The 26,185-nt window shown below is 38.8% G+C and overlaps 1 protein-coding gene across 1 annotated transcript in view; it reads right to left on the reverse strand.

The window, feature by feature from the left end:
* Positions 1 to 21,120, reverse strand: part of ORC2 (origin recognition complex subunit 2) — a 50,759-nt gene extending 29,639 nt beyond the window's left edge. Inside the window, exons 1-6 of the mRNA XM_017545243.2 lie at positions 20,901 to 21,120; positions 17,039 to 17,086; positions 15,037 to 15,140; positions 14,406 to 14,549; positions 7,671 to 7,760; positions 725 to 817 (exon numbers count right to left, since the gene is read on the reverse strand). Coding sequence (XP_017400732.1) covers positions 725 to 817; positions 7,671 to 7,760; positions 14,406 to 14,549; positions 15,037 to 15,130 — 421 coding nt within the window. The 5' untranslated portion in view covers positions 15,131 to 15,140; positions 17,039 to 17,086; positions 20,901 to 21,120. The remainder of the gene's footprint in view (positions 1 to 724; positions 818 to 7,670; positions 7,761 to 14,405; positions 14,550 to 15,036; positions 15,141 to 17,038; positions 17,087 to 20,900) is intronic.
* Between the last annotated feature and the right edge of the window lie 5,065 nt (positions 21,121 to 26,185).

Here is a 26,185-nt window from a genome sequence, read left to right on the forward strand (position 1 = left end):
AAAAAAAAAAAAAAAGGTACAATGGTGCCAGACACAATGGTGCATGTTTATAGTCCCTGTTACATGAGAGGCTGAGGCTAGAGGATCACTTGAACCCAGGAGTTCAAGGCTTTAACAGCGTGCAGTAACTATGCCTGTGAATAGCCAATGCACTTCAGCCTGGGCAACACAGTGAGACCCTGTCTCTAAAAAGTGAAATAACAGAAATATTGGTAAGTGACACCAGTGTTCCTTTCATTTCTTACCATATATAGTTCAAATAAAGAGAAATAAAATATATACTTTTTCATCTAGTTGGAATGGATCATTCAAAAACAGCTGCTCCACAATCTGTAAGATGACTTCCAAACTCCAAATGCCTTATTTCATATAGCATTTGCCAAAGCCAAATCTTCTATAAATAATTGGCTAACTCAAGCAAATGACAATAGGACTTAAAGACTATTTCTGGTTGGGCCTGTTGATTTGCACTTCAGTTAGCACAGGTATTTTTTCCTCTTATTGACTGCTAACTATGGATACACTAAGGTACATTAAGTTGTTTTTAATCTTCCCTTGATATTATTCCTCCATTTGAATCTTATGACATTTGCATTTTGTTAACTGAATTTTTAGAACTGAAGAGAAAGAAAATATATAAAAATTCACAAACAAGAGAAAAAGTAGCATGCTCTATCTTGAAGCAACTATGAAAACTCTTCAAAGAACTAATGTACTGTCTTACCCTTGCTACTTTGAGGAGCATTCATTGTTATCTCAGGATCATTTTTCAAACTGAATGAAACACTTTTTTTTGGTGTTTTTGCTAGTTCTGAAGCTGTAAACAAAGAAATACATAAAAACTTTTAAAGGACAACAGTAGACAAAGAGGGAAATAGCCTTATTTCACTTACAAAAATTCTTAAAAATACCTGTTACTTTTATCAGAAACAACCTACCCATATTAGGAGTAATACTCCTTTTACCTTTATTAGCTGTCTTCCCAGCATCTTCAAATTTTCCTTCATATTATCCAGGTTTCTTCAAAAAAATACAAATAACTACTTTGACCTTGCTGCTTTCTCTAATTATCACACTCTCCTCTGCATCAACAACTTATGTTCCTTTCATTTCTTACCATATGTAGTTGAGGCACATCTTTGATTGGGGCGGGGGGGGGGGTTATGGTGAGAAAGAAAGATCAGAAAATGAAATCTAAAATCAAGTGAAAACTGTGCATAGTTAAAATTATACCTTAAAATCTTTTAAATCTTCCATAAAGTGTGGAAGAGTTTATTTTGTGCCAAAAAGTCTATAATACATATGAATAATGCATAAAATAGTGTTGAACAGATGGCCATTTCTTCAACTGAGTATAAATGAAATAGTGGTCTTTTGTTTAGGGGCCATTTTATTTTTACTTTTAAATTTTTCTTTCTCTGTTTTTTTTTTTTTTTTTTTTTTTTTTTTTTTTTTTTTTTTTTTTTTTTTTTTTTTTTTTTTTTCTTTTTTTTTTTTTTCTAAAGACCAAAGACCAAATCACTTATAACAGGGGCCATTTTAAACTTAAAAATATATTTATCTTTAATGATGCTCTCATAGTCACATCATGAGAGGCATGTGGGAAATGAACCCAAATGAAGAAATAGATTTACATTTCCCAAGTTAACACTCACACTGGAACACTGTCCACTGAGAAAAAAGGTACAAACCAAATTAATTCACTTTTTTCTTTTTTTTCTAAATGGAGAAGGTATAGTTAAATTAGCACAAGTGAAAGCCATATTACTGGCTCCTAAACCTTTCTAACCTGCCCCCATTTTTACCCTCCAATTTTGAAACTGACCTAAGATACTCATAACAATGTTTACCAGTGAATTGGCTGCTTCTTTTTACTTAATCTCTTTGGTCTTCTAAATGATTCACTAGGTATTTTTGTTGTTGTTGTTTGTTTTTAATCTTCCCTTGATATTATTCCTCCATTTGAGTCTTATGACATTATCCTGCTTCCCAAGCTACCAGTGGTGTTTATTCCATCTCTTCTTCACTGTCCTCAGCCTCCTCAACATTCTAAGCATACTTAAGGCTCAGTCCTTACTCTTCTCTTTGTGTCATTTTTGGATTAAATGCTGATTTACAAGATAGAGAAAAAAACTTCATATAAAAAAAGCAACATAAGCACAAAGCAACTTAGCTGAGATCATTTTGGTTTTATCCTGAAACATAAAAACGCTCCACCTGATTTTAAATAATGATTAAACTACAAAGGAACCAGGGAGAAAAGAAGAAGAGAGTTGAAGAGGAATAAGAACAAGATAGTCATTTTTGTGAGCACGCCGAGATGATAGGCAGACATTCCAACACCTCTTGGATGACTCAACATGTCTAACAAGCACCAGGCACAATGCCTAGTACAACTGTCGCCCAGGCATCCAATGGCGTGATCATGGCTCATTGCAGCCTTGACCTCCTGGGCCCAAGTCATCCTCCCACCTCAAACTCCCATGTAGCTGGGACTACAGGCATGAGCCACCATGCCTAGGTAATTTTTAAATTTTTGTAGAGACTGGGTCTTCCTATGTTGCTCGGGCTGGTCTCAAACTCCTGGTCTCAAGTGCTCCTCCCACCTTGGCCTCTCAAAGTTCTAGGATTACAGGCAAGAGTCACCATGCCCAGTGGTGAATCACTATGTAACATATAACTTTTTGTTTAGTTATGACTGTGAATGGCAAAAAGTTACAAATAGTGATTCTTTACATCAGGGGACAACATGCTATAAGTCTATGGGCCGAACCCAGCCTTCCACTTGTTTTAAGTAAAGTTTTATTGGAACATAGCCACACCATCCATACATATTGTTTGTGGCTGCTTTTCAGCTAGAGTCAAGTTCAGTAGTCACAACAGAGACTGTCTAGCCCACAGAGCTGGAAATATTTACTGTCTGGCCCTTTACAGAAAAAGCTGGCTGACCTTTGCTCTGTATTAATCATCTACATGCTAGCCAGGCATAGTGGTATGCGCCTGTAATCCCAGCTACATGGGAGGCTGAGGTAGGAGAATTGCTTGAACCCAGGAAGTGGAGGCTGCAATGAGCCAAGATTGTGCCACTGCACTCCAGCGTGAGTGATAGAGCGAGACACTGTCTCAAAAATAAATAAATAAAAATATAAAAAATAAAAAGCAATTTCTAGTTTATTACTTTCACTATAAAGTTTTGCTTTATTAAAAAGCTAATAAATAGCTATTACAAAAAAAACTACATGCACACTTTCAATGCATGTGTACAGTTTTTGTTATCCTTTTCTTGCTCCTATGTCATATTTGTTTTTGATGATATTAAATGAAATGTAATGGCAAGGCTGTTGACTCTATTAATACAAAATTATTCCTGGATGTGGGGGCCCAAGCCTATAATCCCAGCACTTTGGGAGACCAAGGTGGGTGGATTGCTTGAGTTTAAGAGTTCAAGACCAGATTGGGCAACATAAGGAAGCCCCGTCTCTACAAAAGAATAGAAAAATTAGCCAGGCATGTGACTTTCTGAGCTACTTGGGAAGCTGGGGTAGGAGGATCGCTTGAGCCCAGGATGTGGAGGTTGCAGTGAGCTGAGATTACACCACATATTCCAGCCTGGGCAACACAGTGAGGCCCTTAAAAAAAAAAAAAAAAGTTAGTTATGATGTTACTTGTGGTCTTGTTAAAAAAAAAACAAAAAAACAGGGCATAAATTTTCTGTCTTCATTTTCATTATTCTAATAATTCATCTATATTGTGTTTTATACAATAAACCAGTCTTGCCTAATGATAGCTTTATATCAGTCATTATCTGGTCCTATCAAACCAATCTATTTTCTTTTTTTAAAAAAGATACTTATTTTCTTTTATCTCATTTATATTTATCTGTTCATCTGTTGATGAACATTTAGGTTGATTCCATATCCTGACTGTTGTGAAATAATACTTCAATGAACACGGGAGTGCAGATATCTCTTTGACATACTGATTTCATACCCTTTGGGTATATATTCAATAGTAGGATTGCTGGATCTCACTCTATTTTTAATTTACCCATTTACTTCTCCGACCAGAATGAACTCCTCACTTTCTTCTCTACCTGGTACTTCTGCTTTTGCTCTTTTGTACATTTCTTTTCTTACCCTAGATACATTCTCTGTATTTTACAAAGCCTTCCTGTCTAAACTATAGTCTATTTCTAGCCCTATATTGTGGTTAGCCTGATTATATGAAAATCTTTTTTTTATTTTTATTTTTTTTATAGAGACAAGGTCTCACTATGTTGCCCAGGCTGGTCTCAAACTCCTAGGCTTAAGCGATCCTCTTGCCTTGTCCTCTCAAAGTGTTGGGATTATAGCTGTGAGCCACCATTCCTGGCCAAAATCATCATTTATACTCAGAATAACATTATTTTCTGGCAGATTATGTCATTTATTACATATTAAGGCATTCCATTTTACTGATATATTTTGATGAAACACAATTAGCAACAATACTTAATGAGTCAATGAAATTCATTAAAGAGCACTGTGATTAAACATGGGTCATAACTAAACAAAGATTTTAGAAAGTCTGATCTGTCTGTCAAATTGTGTTCCTGAAATTTCATGGTCATAATAATAAAGACTAAGTATCTACGAAACTGTCTTCTCCTGACTTTAAAACATGTATTTCTTTCAGATGTGATGACAGAAATGCACAGAATAATATTCCAGTTTTATCCAGTGCTTACAAATACAACACATTATCATCTTTAAGTTATGTGCATGCTGATTCTCCAAATGGAGAACTACTACTTGATTACTCCTGTCAGTTCTATTTCACTTCATAGTAATAGTTCCCCTCTTCCTCCAGTGGTATTTCTTTATCCTGCACCACTGTTATAGGGTTTCATTTTGGTCTTGATGTCTATTTTATCTTTCTTCTAATAATTACATCAGCATTTCTTCTCTGGTTTCTCAGTGGTCCTATACAGGATTCAGCCATTTTTTGTAGATTTAAAAACGTAATTTCTTGCTTTTTCAGATGGCATCTGTCTCCCAGGCGGCAGTGCAGTGGTGCAATCTTGGCTCACTGCAGCCTCCACCTTCTGGGTTCAAGTGATTCTCTTGCCTCAGCCTCCCAGTAGCCAGAATACAGGTACGTGCCACCACACCCAGCTAATTTTTGTATTTTTAGTAGAGATAGGGTTTCACCATGTTGGCCAAGCTCATATTGAACTCCTGGCCTCAAGTGATTGCCCACCTTGGCTTCCCAAAGTTCTGGGATTATAAGCATGAACTACCACACCCAACCAAAAAAGAATTTAATTTCTTGATGTAAATAATAAATACTAAGAAACACATCAATTCATGCAAATTATTGTATGTACTATGTTATGTTCAAAATTAGTAATGTATTTAATGTTACACCTTTTAGAAAAACTAAACTGAGGCCTGGCATGGTGGCTCATGCCTATAATCCCAGCACTTTGGGAGGCTAAGGTGGGTGATCACTTGAGGTCAGGAGTTTGAGACCAGCATGGCCAACACAGTGAAACCCCGTCACTACTAAAAATACAAAAAATTAGCTGGGCATGCTGGCGGGCACCTGTAATCCCAGCTACTCAGGAGGCTGAGGCAAGAGAATCGCTTGAACCCGGGAGGGGTATGAGGTAAAAGAAAATAAGTATCACAGAGGTTGCTGTGATCTGAGATGGTGCCATTGCACTCCAGCCTGGGCAACAAAAGCAAAACTCCATCACACACAAAAAAGAGAAAAACTAAGGTGATTGTGGCAAGTGATTAACTTATATTCAGAAATACTGGTTTTATAATTACTTCTCATATATTCCTCATCCGTGTCAACATTTAACATGTTTCATTTTTACTTGATCTTGAATGCTTACATGTGTCATTGGCTACAGTGATTGAATAAAAACAAACCACTGAAGAAATATACATATGTGTTTTATAATTATACATTACGTCCTCTTTTTCAACTATTACATTTACCAGGTAGATAATTATTACTCTACTGTTCCAGACTTTTTAGTATTTCCAAACATTCTATTTACGTTATCTCTTTAATTCTCAAAGTGCTTTCATCACATTTATTATTTCCCTTCCATAATGCTTTCAAAAATGATGACCTCCCTCATACCACAAGATGAAAATACAATGCCATCTGATTTTTTGTTTTTTAATTTTGAGATAGGGTTTTACTCTGTTACCCAGGCTGGAGTGTAGCGGTGTGATCATTGCTCACTGCAACCTTGAACCCCTGGGCTCAAGCAATCCTCCTGCTTCAGCCTCCCAAGTAGCTGGGACTACAGGTATGTACCACCATGCCTGGCTAAGTTTTAAATTTTCTATAGAGATAGGGTTTCACTATGTTGTCCAGGCTGGTATTGAACTACTGGCCTCAAGTGATACTCCTATCTTGGCCACCCAAAGTGCTGGGATTACAGGTGTGAGCTATCATGCCTGGCCTGAATTTTGAAAAATAACTGAGTTTAATTTTAAGGTTATATGTAATTTATTACAGCTTAGTTCTCTGAAAATCAGCAATTGAAGTACAATTGGTATAGTGGTAACTCAAGTAAGAAAAACGTTAGAAGGCTATTTCTAATAATTTTATGTAAGCATTTTTCTATAATATAAACCACATTTTTCCATATACAGTGTAAAACTCTGGTTTTTTTGTTTTTTTTTTTTTGAGATGGAGTCTTGCTCTGTCACCCGGCTGAGTGCGGTGGTCAATCTCAGCTCACTGCAACCTCTGCCTCCCAGGTTCAAGCAATTCTCCTGCCTCAGCCTCCTGAGTAGCTGGGACTACAGGTGTACCACCATACCCAGCTAATTTTTTTGTATTTTTAGTAGAGATGGGGTCTTACCATGTTGGCCAGGCTGGTCTCAAACTCTTGACCTCAAGCAATGTACCAGCCTCAGCCTTCCACGCTGAGGATTTACAGGCATGAGCAACTGTGCCCAGCAAAACTCTTATTTAATCAATTCAGAATATCTCTATGTGACTCTCAAGTCACTTATTACTTCAAAAAACTTTGTGAAGAAACTAAGCTACGGCTGGGCATGGTGGCTCATGCCTGTAATCCTGGCACATTGGGAGGCTGAGGCAGGTAGATCACTTGAGGTTGGGAGATCAAGACCCAGCCTGGCTAACACGGTGAAACCCCCTCTCTACTAAAAATACAAAAAATTAGCCAGGTGTGGTGGCACACGCCTGTAGTCCCAGCTACTTGGGAGGCTGAGGCAGAAGAATCACTTGTACATGGGAGGCGGAAGTTGCAGTGAGCTGAGATCGTGCCACTGCACTCCAGCCTGGGTGACAGAGCAAAACTCCATCTTAAAAAAAAAAAAAAAAAAAAAAAAAAAAAAAAAAGAAAAAGCTACATATTTTGGAGAGAACTAAAGAAAAACAAAGACTTGTTCATACTACAAGAAGCTTATAATCTAGCTGAAAACAGAAGACATCTGAGCATGAAAAAAAAACCAAATGAACTTAATTGTGCTTAATATATCATCCTTCTTTTAGGGACTGTCTCATTATTATGTAAACTATAGGGAATCTCTCTTACTCTTTTAGGAAATGCAGCGAGATGATAATCAAGGGGAATGTGGTTAAATCTACCTTAGGAAAGATGAATAATAATTATAGAAATCAGAAAAGCAACATACCTAATTTGGCCATTTTTTCAGAGTGTTTTCTATTCTGAAAAGAATAAACTTTGTTTCCACCACCTGTAGCAGAGCCATTTTTCAATGATTCTGAAAGAAAAAATGCAACATACATTTAGGAAAAAAGAACAAAATTAACAGAAAAAAAGAAAAACTTTTAACAATAAAGATTTGTATCCCTCATTTATGTAAATTTTATTTATTTATTTATTTATTTATTTATTTATTTTTGAGACAGAGTCTCGCTCTGTCTCCAGGCTGAGGGGCAGTGGTGCAATTTAGGCTCACTGCAACCTCCACCTCCCGAGGTCAAGCAATTCTACTGCCTCAGCCTCCCCAGTAGCTGGGACTACAGGTGTGCACCACCATGCCCAGCTAATTTTGTATTTTAGTAGAGACGGGGTTGCATCATGTTGGCCAGGGTGGTCTTGATCTCTTGACCTCGTGAGCCACCGCGCCCAGCCTGTTTATGTAAATTTTAACATGCTATTCAAAGATATACAGGCATATATGTAAAAATCAAAAAACATAGCAAAACCCCAGATTAGAGGTATATGCATTCAATTCATAACAATATTGCCCTTGGGGAGGGAAGACTAAAGGGACTTTATTAGTTCATTTCCTAAAGAAAACATGAAAAGTACAATTGTTGAGGTTGAGATTTAAACAGCTGTTTTATGGTAGAAGCTTTCTTAACTGATCCTGACTTAACTCACATTCTTCAATCTCCTCTTTAAATATCAACTGCTACCTACAACTTACTGAACACTCATTTCTAGTATCCTACTCCCTAGCACAGCAATTTCCAACATGTGGCCTGAGGATTGCTAGGGTCCCTGAGGTCAAAATTTCTTCACAATAACACTAAGACATTAATTAATTACCTTTAGACTCTCAATCAAGAGTATACAGTGAGGTATTCCAGAGACAACAAGACATGATAACACATTATCATATTGACTAATGGAATGTGTGAAGCAGATAATACAGCTGACTTCTATGAAGCCAGACATTAAAAATATAAAACAATGCCCTCCTCATTTTTTGAAACAGTTGTTTTTCATTTAAATATATGTAATTTACATCAACATTTAATGAATTTATTACAAAATAGTGCTAAACTTTTCCAAAATATGTGCTCATCCTCCTTATTGTTTAAGCTTTCCTAGTGATCTGTATTTGTACTAACATTTGCCTTTATCTAAACCCCTTAATCTTTGTCAATGAGTACAAACTGAATCTCATTGAGAGGTGTTTTAATTTGTATTTCCTTAATCATTAATGATGTTGAACTTTTTTCACAGGTTTCTTCTCAGAAAAAGCATCTTCTCTACACTGTGGCTTGTCTTTACACTCTTTTTATGGTGTCATTTGAACAGAAGTGCTGGTTTCTTATAAAATAGACTTTGTACTAGTCTTTTACTGTCTCCATAGTTTTGCATTTTCCAGAATGTCATATAGTTGGACTAATACAGTATGTAGCCTTTTCAGATTGGCTTCTTTCACTTAGTAACATACTTTTTTCATGTCTTTTTTAATGTCTTGATAGCTCTTTTGTATTTAAGTGCTGAATAATATGCCATGGTCAGGATGTGCCAGTTTGTGGATGGTCATTTACTGAATGACCTCTTTGTTGCTTTCAAGTTTTGGCCATTATGAATGAAATTGCTATAAAGGTCCACCTGCAAGTTTTTATATGAATGTAAGTTTTGAACTCCTCTGGGTAAGTACTAAGGAGCATAATTGCTGGATTATATGGTTAGAGTATGTTGAGTTTTGTAAGGAGCAGCACAACTGTCTTTCACAGGGCTGTACCATTTTACATTATCTAGAAATAAATGAGTTATTATTGCTCTACATCCTCACCAGCATTTGGTGGTGTTGGTGTGTTTTGGATTTTGGCTATTTTAATAGGTGCATAGTGGTATCTCATTGTTGCTTTAATTTGCAATTCCCTAATAATATGATATTGAGCATATTTTCATATGTTTATTGCCATCTGTTTATTTTCCTTGGTAATAAAGAATAAAAACAGATGGCAAATAAGCATATGGTATCTGTTCAAATACCTATTTGCCTATTTTTTAATTGAATGGTTTTCTTATTGCTGAATTTTAAGAGCTCTCTGTATATTTTGGATTAAAAGTCCTTTATCGGACATGTCTTTTGCAACATTTTCTTCCAGTCTGTAGTCTTCTCATTTTCTTGAGAAACATGAGTTTTAATTAGTTGAATTTGTCAATTTTTCTTTTGATTACATATTTTGTAAGAAAACTTTCTATAATCAAGACCAAAACCATATTCTCTTATACTTTCTTCTAAAAGCATTCACAATTTGCTTTTCACGTTTACATATTCAATTAAGGTAATTCATGTGTTTATAATGGGAAGTAGAGAGCCCCCCCTTTTTTTTTTTAATGGAAATATAGAATTGTTCCATCACCATTTACTGACCAGTTCATCATTAGCCCAATGATCTGCAATGCTATTTTTTACAGTATACCTAGTTTTCATATATGCAGAAGTCTATTTATGGAGAACTTGTTACTTCAATCACAGAACTGTAACTAGAATATATAATTAGAATATAGAATATATAACTATGTGCTTATATAATTTATATTTTGTCTGTATGCCAAATACAAAATATAAATCTGAAAAAGTTATTAACTAAAACAATTGGTTTTAAATAAGGTATGAATGAGACACTGTAAAAGATTTAAGAGAAAATTTGAGAAACATGAAAGCCTACTATACTCAGATAGCATCAACAGTATCATTATCAGTCTACTGATAATGAAACTGGAAAATTCCAGTTGATGCATTATGGATATGCTATCTTAAAAAAAAAAAAAAAAAAGCAGGGTGGGCATGGTGGCTCATGCCTGTAATCTCAGCAGTTTGGTAGGCCAAGGCTGGCATATCACTTGAGCCAAGAAGTTTGAGACCAGCCTGGTCAACATGGTGAGACCCCACCTCTACAAAATATATAAAAACTAGTGGGCATTGTGGTGCACACCTGTAGTTACAGCTACTCAGGAGGCCTCCAAAGGGTCACAGTACATAAAGAGATATACAGCATATATGTAGTATTGAAATTTTATGGGTGGAAAAAAGTGATTAGGAGAAAATGTCTAAAAAGGCTAAGTAACAGACAATAATTTTTAAAAGGTCGAAATACATAGGGCATGATGCCAAAAAATAAGGCAAAGCTCCCCAACCAGTGTGAGGTATGAATGAATGAATAAATAAATTAATTAATTAAAGGTATGGGTTTCATCTGTGCTGAGTACTGATTCTCTCAGGCCTTTGAGGATGACACTCAAGGCCAGTAGTAGGGGTAGGGTTAGGGTCCTGGGGTATTTGTCCTTGGTCTGCAGCATTCTCCTCTATTTACTCCATTGTGCCTCTAAATATCATTTGCTGTGAGTGATGTTATGTGAGAAAGGTTGGAAGCACTGAATTTCTACAACAAACATACCACTTTTCTAAGAAACAATTTTTACGATAAAAGTTTCTTTTTTGGAATACTGTTTTGATTCTCTTCTTTGGCCTGGCATAATATGGAGTCAAGAAAATCAAATTTTATTTAGAATATGCTCAAAAAATGTCAACTGTCTAGCTGTGGACACATAGGAGACCCTACCTAGCCCACTAAACCTACTAAGGAGCAGTGGCCATTTTCTGTATAACCCTATACATGGAGTATATGACTCTACCCCCATAGTTAATGAATTAAGTAATAGACACATATAGCTCAACTGTGGTTCATCTGTGGATATTCCAATTATATGTTATTTCTATGTCCAGCTTTAAAAAAATGAATTGAGCAAAATCGACTCTTGAGAATCTAGAATGGGAGAAGTGAAAAACAAATCATTTAACACTGGGAACTTGATGGACATTTGTAAGTATGAGAGAATAAAACATTTGTACATGAAAAAAGTAAGTGGCATAAAGAAATCCAAACAGATGTACAGGGATGACACAGGAGATCTGGAGAATCATGAAAGTACAGTTCCTCAGTTTTTAACACTGTCCCAGTTCCAACTCTCCTAGTGCCCAACAATATTGACTTATTTCCTTTGTCTTCATCGTTTACAGGAAAAACCTAACTAAAATATAATTCAAGCCTAAAAAATGTTTTAGTTAAGAATAATCTTGCAGGAATCTGGCTTAGAAGTAAAAATTAAAATCACACATACAATACCAGCATCCCTGGGTTAGAACACTACTTCTTGAAATGTTCCTCCTAGTTCTGTAAAGATCAAGGTAAAAATAAAGTAACCTGCTTTAGAAAGCTATTTTAAGTAAGTTAAAAATATAAATATCTTGTTTTTTATTTTTTTGAGCTAGGGTCTTCCTTTGTCACCAGGCTGGAGTATAATGGTTCAATCACAGCTCACTGTAGCATCAACCTCCTGGGCTAAAACAATCCTCTGCCTTAGCCTCCTAAGTAATTGGGACTATAGGCACATGCCACCGTGCTCAGCTAATTTTATTTTATTTTTTGAGACAGGGTCTCACTCTGTGGCCCATGCTGGTGTGCAGTAGTATGATCATGTTTCACTGCTGCCTCAGCCTCAGGCTCAAGTGATCCTCCCACCTCAGCCTCCCTGGTGGCTGGGACCACAGGGGTGTGCCACCACGCCAGGCTAATCTCAAACTCCAGGACTCGAGATCAATCTGCCTCGCCCTCCCAATGTGCTGAGATTATACGCATGAACCACCACGCCCGGCTTCCAGTTAATTAAAAACTTTTTTTTTTTGTAGAAACGGGATTTTACTATGTTGCCCAGGCTCAAGCAATCCTCCTGCCTCAGTCTCCCAAAGTGCTGGAATTACAGGTGTGAGCCACCATGCCTGGCCATAAATAAATACGTATCTTAAAAATAGTACTAGCAGAGCCAGGCGTGGTGGCTCATGCCTGTAATCTCAGAACTTGTAAGAGGCCGAAGTGGGTGGTTCACAAGGTCAGGAGTTCAAGACCAGCTTGGCCAAGATGGTGAAACCCTGTCACTACTAAAAATACAAAAATGGCCAGGTGCAGTGGCTCATGCCTATAATCCCAGCACTTTGGGAGGCCGAGGCGAGCGGATCACGAGTTCAGGAGTTTGAGATCAGCCTGACCAACATGGTGAAACCCTGTCTCTACTAAAAATACAAAAATTAGCTGGGTGTGGTGGCAGACACCTCTAATCCCAGCTACTCAAGAGGCTGAGACAACAGAATCGCTTGAACCCGGGAGGTAGAAACTGCAGTGAGCTGAGATTGCACTACTGCACTCCAACCTGGGAGACAGAGCAAGATTCCATCTCAAAAAAAAACAAAAATTAGCCAGACATGGTGGTATGCGCCTGTAGTCCCAGCTACTCAGGAGGCTAAGGCAGAAGAATCGCTTGAACCCAGGAGGCAGAGGCTACAGTGAGCTGAGACCACACCACTGTACTCCAGCATGGATGACAGAGGGAGACTCCGTCTTTAAAAAATTATTTTAAAAAGATACTACTAGCTACTCAGGAGGCTGAGGTGGGAGGATCTCTTGAACACAGAAGTTGGAGACTACAGTGAGCTATGATTGTGCCATAGTACCCCAGTATGGGTGACAGAGCAAGACCCTGTCTCTAAAATAAATAAATAATATCTTGAAAGTAACTTTAGAAATACTAGGCAGACATCAAAAGGAATGAGATGATGTCCTCTGCAGGGACATGGATGAAGTTGGAGCCAATATCCTCAGCAAACTAACACAGGAACAGAAAACCAAACACCATATGTTGTCACTAATAAGTAAGAGTTGAAAAAGGAGATCACATGGACACAGGGAGGAGAACAACACATGCTATGGCCTGTGGAGGCGGGGGTCGTGGAGGGTGGGAGAGCTTCAGGACTGATAGCTAATGCATGTGAGGCTTAAAACCTAGTTGACTGCTGGATGTGGTGGCTCATGCCTGTAATCCCAGCACTTTGGGAGGCCAAGGTGGGTGGATCATCTGAGGTCAGGAGTTTGAGGGCAGACTGGCCAACATGGTGAAACCCCATCTCTACTAAAAATACAAAATAAATTAGCTGGGCATGGTGACGGGTGCCTATAATCCAGCTACTTGGGGGGCTGAGGCAGGAGAATTACTTGAACCCAAGAAGCGGCGGTTGCAGTGAGCCAAGATCATGCCACTGCACTCCAGCCTGGGCAACAAGAGTGAAACTCTGTCTCAAAAAGAAAAAGAAAAAAAAAAAGTTAGAAAGAGGGAGGAAATGGATTCTCCCTGAGAAACATGCAGAAGCAATCAGCCCTGCCATACCATGATTTTAGACTCCTGACCTCCAGAACTGTAAAAGAATAAATTTGTGTCATTAAAAAAACAAAAAACCTAGATGATGGGTTGACAGGTGCAGCAAACCACCATGGCATGTATATACCTACGTAACAAACCTACGCATTCTGCACATGTATCCCGGAAAAATCAAAGAAAAAAAATAGAAAAAAGTAAAGAACTTTAGAGTGGGTTGGTCTATAGATTCCCTGTTACTAAAAGCTACTTGCAGGGCCGGTTGTTAAAAAAAAAAAAAAAAAAGAACCGTGGAAAAACTGAAACTGAAGCAACTGCTTTTTAGATGAGAAACATTACAATATAGAACCCCACTGTTTAACCTATCAGACTACTTTTGTGTATCCTATAAAGCAATTTCTGCTACAAGCAGAAACATGAGTGTATATTTCACCCCCTCAAATACCTTGAACATCTCTTCCCATAACTTCCACATAGTTCTGATCTTTTAAGACCTCCTGGTCATCTTCCTCCAAATCACATTCTGGCTTCTTTATTATTTTTTTGGGGTTGACCAATAGCTGAGCTCGCTCCTTCTTTAATTTAGCTCCTATAAGAACATCCAAAGAATTAGAGATGACAGGTATAAGTTCTTTCTAAACATTACATTTAAATAAGTAAAAAAAATTGTAATATTTATATAGTCATTAAAGCTGGGCAAAAAGTTTTCTCTTTTATTAAAACTGACCACTCTTGCACAGTTTATTATATAGAGTTTAAAACACACACACACACACACACACACACACACACACACACGACAAGGGGTCAAAATAACCACATATTTTAAATTACAATGGGTAGTTATCATTGACTATGACTACTGAGCATTTCATTTTAGATTAGGCTTTATTTAACATTTTCAAGTAAAGTTTGAAAGAATTAAACTAAAAATTAAAGCAGTTTTTATTTAGTTTTACTAACTAGATCAATACTTTGTGCTATATTTTCAAAATAAAATATTAAAAGTTTTAAAAGTGAAATAATCCATAAACATTATAATAAGCATCTCTTCAAATTGTACAATCACTTAGTACCTCCTTCTCTATCAAGAATGTGATTAAGAACATCATCATCTCCCACAAAATGAACCTCCAGCATCTTGTCTTCCTTTAATTCTGGTTTACTCATTGTTGCCAACCTAAACAAAAATAGTAAGTTACTCAAAAGTGATGAAGAATTCTATCAACCACTAAATTAAACATTCACATAATGAATACACATCTTTATCTAATATTTTTAAAAGTCTTTTTTTTTTTTTTTTGAGACAGAGTCTCACTCTGTTGCCCAGGCTGGAATGCAATGGTGTGATCTCGGCTCATTGCAGCCTCTGCCTCCCAGGTTCAAGCAATTCTCCAGCCTCAGCCTCCCAAGTAGCTGGGACTACAGGTGCAAGACGCCACGCTAGCTAATTTTTTGTATTTTTAGTAGAGACGGGGTTTCATCATGTTGCCCAGGACGGTCTCGATCTCCTGATCTCATGATCTCCCGCCTTAGCCTCCCAAAGTGCTGGGATTAAAGGCTAGAGGTACCATGCCCAGCCAAAAGTCTTTTAAAGTATGAAAAATATATTATGCATTATTGTATTAATATATATTGACTGTAGGTAACTCAATTCTTTATCTAAAAAATTGGGGAGGGAAAGAGATGTCTGAGAGGTGAGAAGAGCTAAATCCAATCAAAGTAGCTAAAATATACTCAGAAAAAAGTAAAATAAAATATACTCAGAAAAACAATTCAAGTTTTAAGGAAAGCTCTAATCAATCTAGACAAGCACGTTAATAGAAATGGGGTGGTTAATACCTGAGTGTTTAGAAAAGTGGCAGCCAACCGGATGGGCATGGTGGCTCATGCCTGTAATCCCAGTACTTTTGTGAGGCTGACACAGACAAATCACAAGGTCAGAAGTTTGAGACCATCCTGGCCAACATGGTGAAACCCTGTTTCTACTAAAAATACAAAAAAAAAATTAGCTGGGTGTAGCAGTGGACGCCTGTAATCCCAGCTATTCAGGAGGCTAAGGCAGGAAAATTGTTTGAACCCGGGAGGCTGAGGTTGTAGTGAGCCAAGGTCGCACCACTATACTCCAGCCCAGGAGACAGAGTGAGACTCCATGTCATGTTTCAAAAAAAAAAAAAAAGAAAGAAAGAAAGAAAGAAAAGTGGTAGCCAAACAAAGAATAATGGTTTGGTGGATTTTATTATCTGTTCATTAGAAAACTACCATCAATTTTGAGGAGTCTGTTATACTTAATTGGTATACCAAGCCTGGATCGAAAAATCCTTAAGCACCTCCCTTTACTTTTATGGAATACTTACCAAACAACTTTACAAATATGAATACGGCTTTCTAGTTATCTGGATAACTAAATAGTAAACACAAATCTTTCCAACACTTTACAGTTAGTTCCTCACTGAACAAACCTCAGAGTTTGGCAAGCAAAAGTTTGATCAACTCTGGCTAGTCTGACAAAATGTACTTTCAGAACTTAGTATGCTACTGGCCTGAAAATAACTAATGATTTAACTGCTACCAGCTAATCAGTTTACTTAAGAAATGTAAACTAAGATTCAGCATTCGAGGTGAATTTTCTTCTCTCCTCTCTTTCTTACAAATCCTGTTTTTACCTTTTCTTTTGGCAGGAGAAACTATTGACTATGTCTCTCCTTTTTTTTTTTTGAGACAGGGTCTCACTGTGTTGGTGCAGCCTTAACCCCCAGGCTCAAGCAATCCTCCCATCTCAGCCTCTAAAGTAGCTGGGACTATAGGCACATGCCACCATGCTTGGCAGGTTTTCTTTTCTTTTTTTGTAGAGACAGGTTCTCACTAGGTTGCCCGGGCTGGTTTTGAGCTCCTAGAATTAAGCAATCCTCCCACCTCAGCCTCCCAAACTGCTGGGATTACAGGCAAGGGCCACTCTGATCAGCCATTTTACTCTTCTGAGTTCATTATCTGCAGGAAGAGATAACTAATTCAATGTTACCAAGTTTTATTTTGACAAACGACACATTTAAATGACTTGTTTCAGTTTTCATTTACCTTTTAAGGTCTACACATTCTGCAGCTGGAAAATTCAGATACAGTCACCTGTAATTGGAAAAAGAACTCAGTCGAGGTCAGTTAATAGAAAAATAAAAGCAGTACAGCAAAAACAAGTCCACAAGTTTTAACAAGCATGATGAATAGATAAATGTAGACCTTACAAAGCCAAATCAGTTCTAACAGTATAAAGGACAAAACAACCATTATCAATTTGGCCAGGAAGCCCTAGAGACTAAGAAACACCTGGATGGAGTGGGAAGAAAGGAGGACAAAATTTGAGCACTTACAATGTGCTAGACATAGTTTTGAGTACTCCATATGCATTCTCCTTTAATCTGCACAACTCTATGAGGTTCATACTTCATGTATAAAGATCATAAATACTGGGCTGGGTGCAGTGGCTCATACCTATAATCCCAGTGCTTTGGGAGGCTGAGGCAGGGGGATTCCTTGAGGCCAGGAGTTGAAGACCAACCTGGCAACATAGTAAGGTCCTGTCTCTACCAAAAAAATAAATAAATATAATTAGCTGGGCATGGTGGCATGTGCCTATAGTCCAAGAGCTACTTGGGGGCTGAAGGGGACGGATTCCTTCCCCAGAGTTCGAGATTACATTGAGCTATGATCACACCACTGCACTCCAGCTTGGGCAACAGAGTGAAACCCTGTCTCTAATTTTATTTTTCTTTTTTTGAGACAGGGTCTGGGGTCTGTTGCCTAGAACAGTGGTAGGAGCTTGGCTCACCACAGCTCCGACCTCCTGGGTTCAGGTGATCTGCCCACCTCAGCCTCCCACATAGCTGAGACTGCACGCATGTACCACCACACCCAGTTAATTTTTGTAGAAATGAGGTTTCGCCATGCTGCCTAGGCTATTCTCAAACTTCTGGGCTCAAGTGATCTATCCACCTCTACCTCACAAAGTGCCCGGATTACTGGAGTGAGCCACCATACCAGGCCAAAAAAATTTTTTTAAACAAAAAATAAAAAAATTTGGATTTTGCTGTGATATGAAGAAAAAATTTTAAAAATAAAAAGATAATAAATACTTCATCTATAACTTATAATCATTGCTTGTGAAACATGTCTTCCTGGGCCATTTTTCTAGTCATGATACTACTTCCTATTATGGGGATTCTGGGCATATTAGAGGAAAAAGTTTAATCTATTTATATAATATTTGCATAAAATAAACAGGTTTTTGAGGGGCCATTTGTGAGGCACTGTATTAGGCACATTTATGTACACCAGCTCATTAAATCCTCAGATACTCTGACACAGGTATTCTGCATCTCTCTTTATATATATTATTTACCCAATTTACAAATGAGTAAACTGAAGTTAACTCATTAAATATTAATAACTCAAATTGTTAATGCCAATACACACAATTATAAAGTCAATTAAAACTCATTAAATTATTAATGCCAATACATACACACAATTATAAAGGCTATTAGGGTTGAAATCCAGGTCTGACTGATTCCTAACTTCTTGACCACTCTGTTATACCACATACCTCTCCTATCATCAAATAAAAATGTTATCCTAAATGCTTGTGTTTTTTTGTTGTTTTGGCTTGTTTTGTTTTGTTTTGTTTTGAGACAGGGTCGTTTGGCTCTGTTACCCAGGCTGGAGTCCAGTGGTGCGATCTGAGCTCACTGCACCCTCTCACCTTGGCCTCCTGAGTAGGTGGGACAACAGGCATGCAATGCCAAGCCCAGCTAATTCTTGTATTTTTTGTAAAGATGGAGTTTCCCCATGTTGCCTAGGCTGGTCTCCTGAGCTCAGGCGATCTGCCCACCTCAGCCTCCCCAAATACTGGGACTGCAGGTGTGAACCACTGTGCCAGAAACTAAATGCTTGTTTTGATTTCTGAAAACTATTCATAATAGGTCTAATTATTTCCCTATATGTCAGTTAGGGTTACGGTATTCTAGAACTCATAACTATAGAATATCCAAAGAATTCTATAGTTTTTCAAACTTTCCAGTTCCTTAGGTGAAACATTACTAGTTCTATCAAGCATACTTCAAAGAGCATGGCCAGAGTCAGCATAATCTACATGATTTTACTTAATTACACACTGCTGTGTACTACAAACGATTTGCAGCAGTGTCAATGAGCAAATGCAATAAAAGAAATGATAAATTATAAATGCTAATAGGGAATCTGCATCAGAAAAAAATATAAAGAAAAGCAGAAAACAAAATCATGCAATGAATTTTTGGCTTTGAGCTTCCTGGCAAAGCAAAAAGCAAGTAAAGGTCATTACACAATTCTCATTGGAAAAAGTTTAGTAATTCTTTGGGATGGGGGATGAGATTTTCTGGGAAAATTTAAAAACAAATATTCTAGGCAACTGAGTATTGTCCTAGGCAATTTCCCTGTGGTATTTTACATAAGAATTGCCTGGACAGAGGCAGCCTAACTCAGTCTTGTTTGTACAAGTGTATTTATAGAAACATTTCCTTTTCTAATTTTGGGGCATCTTATTAAATAGTACAAGATCACGAAATTAAAGAAAATGTCTACAAAGACCTCATGAGAAACTTTTCCTTCTTTCCTCTCCAACAGTTCCTGGAAAAAAGGAAAAACCAAAAGCTACCTAACAATCATGCAATAAAATGCAATATTTAGTGACCATTATGACCCTTCAAGGCACTGCCTTGGTGCTTATAGGTCAACCCCTTTCAAGGAGTTAACTTCAAGGCAATTCAGCAGCACCAAGTAAGTGTTAGCAACACACTCTCCTTTGAAAGCAAATAAAGGATTTGCTGTAATTTTAAAAAATGTAATTCTTTTAAAAGAAGGTTGTATAGATTAGTGGTTAAACACCAATTTTAATATCAGAGAAAACTGAGTTCCAATCTCCACTCCATACTTTGTAACTGTGTGACTTTGTCCAAAGTCCTGACGATTAAATCATGGCCTGACATATGAAAGTGATTACTGAATGATCTCAATTATCGGTATTTTTAACTTTTTTTTCTTTTTTAGCTCCTTACTGCAGTACACACTGAGATATTTTTAAACTTCAACTTAACCATGCACATCTCTCGTACAGCTCTAACTCATTCAACATCTAACAGAAAAACGACTCAATAAGTGATGATGTCCGTTTAACGTGCAGTGCCCTTATATAACGGTGCAGGGCTGTGCTATTTTTCTTCAGATTGCAATTTAACTGGGGGAAAGTGTAACGATTCTATTATGATTTCAACTGTAAAATGAAAAGTAAAGCCTCAACATCCTTTTAATTGAAAAGCTCTACCGAAAGAGTCTGGCTTATCAACATTTTACAACCAAATATGACTCCAAGGTGACGGATCAGTTAGTTAGCAGGACACATTGGTGTCTCCAGGCTGGGATGACATCAAAGGTTCTAGCTACAGTGGTTTTGGGACGTGATCTCTTCATACCTCACGGGGCACTTTAACACTTTCGTTACAGATCTTTACAGTTCTTCCTTTCCACGGGTCCGTAAGCTGGGAACCAGGTATGTAAGTATCAGGCGTCTCTTGCACAAAAGGTCTATAACTGCTGGGTGGACTAACGAAGGGTCCTCCCTGAGCGAACCTCTCAACCCCAAATATTAAAGGACTTTGGCCAGCGCCTCCAGCCTCGGGCCAGTTGGCTGCGCTCCACCAACAAGGGGTTCTAGAGCCCGCGGGCAGCCTGCGGGGGGCAGCGAGGCGCAGAGACCCTGCCCCGAGTATCGGGGGAAAGCCCTGAGACGCGCAACCTGGGACGCTGGGGGCCAAGTTCCGACGCTGGGCTGGGTGCACCTGGACGCACCTCACAAGCCGCGAGCTAAGCAGGAAAAGGAGGCAGGCTGCCCCGACACCCCGCTACTCACCGCTAGGTTTCCGCCTGGTGCCGGCCCAGCCGCCTCACGCCGGCCGAACGATACCTCACTGATTCGCCGCCGCAGGGAAGGAATCTTCGGCCCCAACGGGAGAGGCCAATTTCTAGTATTCCGCCCAACGACGGCGGAGATGGAGAGCCCCGGAGGCCAGCTGGGGGATGGGAGGCCTGCGTGAGGCACACCGAATCTCCCGCCCTGTTCGGGGGGCGGCGCCCGGGGAAGCCAATAGGAAGAGGAGTCGGCCAAGAGCGATGGCTCTGCCGACCAGTCGGCGCCGAGCGCTCGGCCCCACCCATCAGGAAACCTGGGGAAAATGAATCCTTAGGCTCTGGGTTGTGGGCCTTACCTTTTCTTTCCTCTTTCCGTTTCCGGGGAAGAGAGGAAAAGTGTTGTTTGGACACAAGGAAGTTTGCGGAGGAGTAGCTAGCTGAACGGTTGCTGTTTGTCTTGTAGCAATCTTTAAAAAATGTACTTTGAGGCTGGGCGCCGTGGCTCGCGCCTGTAGTCCAGCACTTTGGGAGGCCGAGGCTGGCTGATCACCTGAGGTCGGGAGTCTGAGAGCAGCGTAACCAACATAGAGAAACCCCGTCTCTACTAAAAATACAATATTAACCGGGTGTGGTGGCGCATGCCTGTAATCCCAGCTACTCCGGAGGCTGAGGTGTTCCTTGCTTTTGCCAGTTACCTTTTGAAGAAAAAGTTAATGGAAATGGATTCGCGTTTCTTTTTTAAAAATTTTCGTCATTTGGCGTGTAAGGTAGGATCTTGTACATCTCCAGGGTTTGGGGTAGGTAGGAGAAGAGACACTAAGAGAAGCACTCAATATGGAGATGGGATCGGATTGCTAGTGGGATGAAGAGGCTGGGGAAATAATAGAGAAAATGATTGACTTCAATTATCTAAAATATAAAAAAGACAGAAAATGAGGAAGAAAATGAATCAACCTGGATGGGATCCATACAGTATTAATAACAGAGTACTATTTTATTTGGATTCACTTACTCAAAACAAAACTACAGAGTACTCAGCGAAGCAGACGGTAAGGACACAATGTCAAGCGAGACAACTAAGATCTTTGCATTCACTGTAGTTACTAAGTATATGAAGATATTTAAGGGACAATATTGAGAAAAATGCTATGATATGGGAAGTGCATTGGAACACATGGTAGGAATATATAATTAAAAGTCCAGAAGGAGTCAGGAACAATTTTCTTGGAGGAAAAGATGTTTAAACTGAAACCCGAGCATCGAATAAATTCAAAAGAGGCCAAGAGGGGTCAAATTTTCCAGGTAGAAGGTCCAATAAAGTAACAGCGGTGTAAAATGCCAAGCATTGGGCCTGTTATTATGAAGGGCTAGTTGGCCCTTAAGGCACTGGTCAGATTTGTATTGAAAGATCATTGGATAAAGGAGGAAGGATTGGGAGGGAAGAGATGGAGTCACACGATTTGGAAGCTGTTCAGGAAATCCAGTGGAGAAAGAAATGATCATAGCCTTGATACCTCATTATTCCATTTTGGTCAGCTGGAGTTAAGAAAACGGAAGGGAAAGCCAATTTTTTGTGCATTGTAAGTAAAAATAATTTGGGGGGTGACTAGAAACAGAAGATAAAGAGAACATAGCTTAACAGTTAACAATGATGTGCTTGAAGAGTGTTTAAAAATGTGAAGATAACAAGACAATCTAGCCAAGCACACACACCTGGAATCCCAGCTACTTGGGAGGCTGAGACATGGAAGGTTGTTTGGGTCCCAAAGTGCCAGGCTGCAGTGAGCAGTGATCTCACCTGTGAATAGCCACTGCATTCCAGCCTGGGCAACACATTGAGACCCCATTTCTTGAAAAAGAAATTTGAAAAAAAATATGAAGACCTAGGAATATTGAATAGATACGTTCAATTTATGTGTTTTTTAAATATATATATATACATATATATATATATATATATATTTTTTTTTTTTTTTTTTTTTTTTTTTTGAGATGCCATCTCCCTCTGCTGCCCAGGCTGGAGTGCAATGGTACCATCATGGTTCACTGCAGCCTCCACTGTCTGCTCTCAAGCAAACCTCCCACCTCAGCCTCCTGAATAGCTGTGACTGTAGGCGCAGGCCATCATGCCTGGCTAATTTTTGTATTTTTTATAGAGAGGAGGTTTCACCATATTGTCCTGGCTGGTCTCCAGCTCCAGAGCTCAAGTGATCTGCCCACCTCGGCCTCGCAAAGTGCTTGGATTACGGGCGTGAACCACTGCACCTGGCTGTTTTTTATATTTCTATGATGTCGGTAAACTCCCCTTCATTCCTTTCCACAGCTTGAAAAAAGGCTTCTACAGATGCAGAGGCCTTGGTGAGAGTGGTGGGTTTGGATATAATTTTTATGGTATATGTGTGTAAAATAGAGGGAAGGAGCTGAGTTTTGCGTTTAGATATGAAGATAAAGAGCTGTATCACCAAAAAAAAAAAAAAAAAAGAAAAGAAAAAACAACAAAGAGCTGTACCATCAGAATGGAGATGCAGGATTTAGGAGCAGCAGGAAGTTGAAGTCAGAGGGGACCATAAAATGGCAACTTCCCATGTATTCACGGAAATGTTGTATAGGGCATTAGACTGTTCCAATGGGGGAAATAGCAGCTTAATATTATAAAGGGTAGAGAGAGGCACAGGCGGTTAATTGGGTTATAGTTTGAAATTTAGGGGCTGGCTTTAAAAAATCTCTAATGTCACTTATGAAACATGGTGAATTGAAGACTTTAAATACCACTAAAATAATCAGAATTTTTAAAAGTAAAAACATAAAATTAACAGAACAGAAAAACAGGTGAGATAGTTGGTAAGCTGGAATCCAGGCCTGCAGAAGGGGAAGCCAGTAAGCAGCCTATTTCTGTCACAGAACTCCAGGTGGTAGTCTCAGGAATCTCTACGTTAAAAGCAGCATGGGCCAGGTGCAGTGGCTCAAGCCTGTAATCCCAGCAATTTGGGATGCCAAGGCAGGTGGATCACTTGAGGTCAGGAGTTTGAGACTAACCCAACCAACCTGGTGAAACCCTATCTCTAGTAAAAATACATAGTTAGCCAGGTGTGGTGCTCACATCTGTAATCTCAGATACTTGGGAGGCTGAGGCAGGAGAATCACTTGAACCCAGGAGGTGGAGGTTGTAGTGAGCCAAGATTGCGCCATTTTATGCATCCTCTCAAAGTGCTGGGATTACAGGTGTGAGCCACTGCATCTGGCCCTGGGCATTAAATTTAAAGACTTTTTCCAGGCAAGCAAATCAGAAAAGATAGGAGGCCCCAATTGAAAAAGCCTGGCTTATCAATATAGACCTACACTGACACCTACTAGCTGATAAGCCCTGTCCCTGGATGCTGAGCTTCTGATCAATTTTAGCATTACCAAACTTTGGAATAAAGCCTCGGCTCTGAAAGAGAAAAAATAAAGCAGAGCAAACATACTATGTAGAACCCAGAGGAAAATTTAGTCAATACTGTAATAAGCTCTTGATGTTTTGTATCTGTTAAACATTTTGGGAGGATGAGGCAATCAATCACCTGAGGTCAGGAGTTCAAGACCAGCCTGGCCAACATGGCGAAACCCTGTCTCTACTAAAAATACAAAAAATTAGTTTGCATGGTGGCAGAGGCCTGTAATCCCTGCTCCTCAGGAAGCTGAGGCGGGAGAATTGCTTGAACCTGGGAGGCAGAGGTTGCAGTGAGCTGAGATTGCACCATTGCACTCCAGCCTGGGCAACAAGAGTGAAACTCTGTCTCAAAAAAAAAAAAAAAAAAATTAATGCCTAAGATATATATGACTCATTGCCAACATTCTAGGAGCCAAGTAAGACAAGGTCCTAAGTTTGTCCTCCCCATTTCAGTACGACCTAATTTCTGCTCTCAGTTGTGCGTAGTGGTAGAGTCTAGATCCTCTCGGTTCAACCTTGTAATCTCCTGGTCCTCCACTAAGTATGACAGGAGATCTAGCATCTAATTGTTTCAAGACTTCCAACCCAATCCTCCAGGAGGAGATTCTTTAAGGAGAGAATAATTCTTAAAGTTTTAATTAATTTTGTTTATTATACTTTAAGTTCTGGGGTAAATGTGCAGAACGTGCAGGTATACACAAGTATTAATTAATTTTTAAATAGACTCCAGAATCAAGATGATATCAGCTTATATTTTTCTTCACCAGTGATCTCATCTGTCAGCACACTGAAGAAAATCAGAGTCTTTATAAATTTCTTCAAGGAGATGACTGAGTTAAAAAATAAAATCTTTTTTTCAAGTTTATCAAACAAGGTTTTTTTTTACCCAAACCATGTTATACTTCAAGAATATGTTCTCAGTTCATATCTTACAAATTGAAATATAATCTAAATAGCTGTATAGATATCAGTGAGAGATCTAGATTAAGCAACCAGAACCAAGTAGGTCTTATGAACAAGTTAAGATACATTTATATTGGTCCCTAAATTTGGGAAACTCAGTTAACTTTTGTCTTTGCCTGTATTGTAAAAAGGTTCATATTGATGCTATTGCTCCTTGAAAAAAATCTATTTTCTCACTGAGTCTTTGAACAGTTTATTTAATAAAATTTTTGAGCCCCTACCAGGGGCATAATGCCCAGGTATGGCACTTACCCTTAAGGAATTTCGAATTTAGTTAGGTAGAAAGAATCAGATAATTTCAACACAAAAGGGTGTAGGCTGGGCCCAGTAGCTGACACCTGTAGTCCCAACATCTTGGGAGGCAGAGGTAAGAGGATCATTGGATCACTGGGTAACGTAGGGAGACCCCATTTTTGTAGGGGCCTACAAACAAAATTCAAAAAGGTGTACTGAGAACTATAAGGATGACTGCCATTTAGCTTAATTTGGGGGTTGGGGTGGGGGATAACAGAGGAAGGGACAATCGAACTTCAAAAGACAAGAAGATAAGCAAGAGGATATACTGGAAAAGGGATTTCAGTAACAGTACAAACTGGGTGTGGCAGTACAGTGTGTGATTGTACAAATGGGTGTGGTAGTACAAAGCATTTAATTGTTAAATTTCAAGTGCAAGTAAGAATGTTAGGAGATGGGGTAGAAGTAGGCCACAGGGCCTTGTATACAGGTTAAAGAATATGGAATTTATTTTATTTTTTTTTTTGAGACGGAGTTTCGCTCTTGTTTCCCAGGCTGGAGTGCAATGGCGCGATCTCGGCTCACCGCAACCTCCGCCTCCTGGGTTCAGGCAATTCTCCTGCCTCAGCCTCCTGAGTAGCTGGGATTACAGGCACGCA

The sequence above is a fragment of the Cebus imitator genome, unplaced genomic scaffold, assembly GCF_001604975.1.
Source record: "Cebus imitator isolate Cc_AM_T3 unplaced genomic scaffold, Cebus_imitator-1.0 Scaffold178, whole genome shotgun sequence".
Taxonomy (NCBI): domain Eukaryota; kingdom Metazoa; phylum Chordata; class Mammalia; order Primates; family Cebidae; genus Cebus; species Cebus imitator.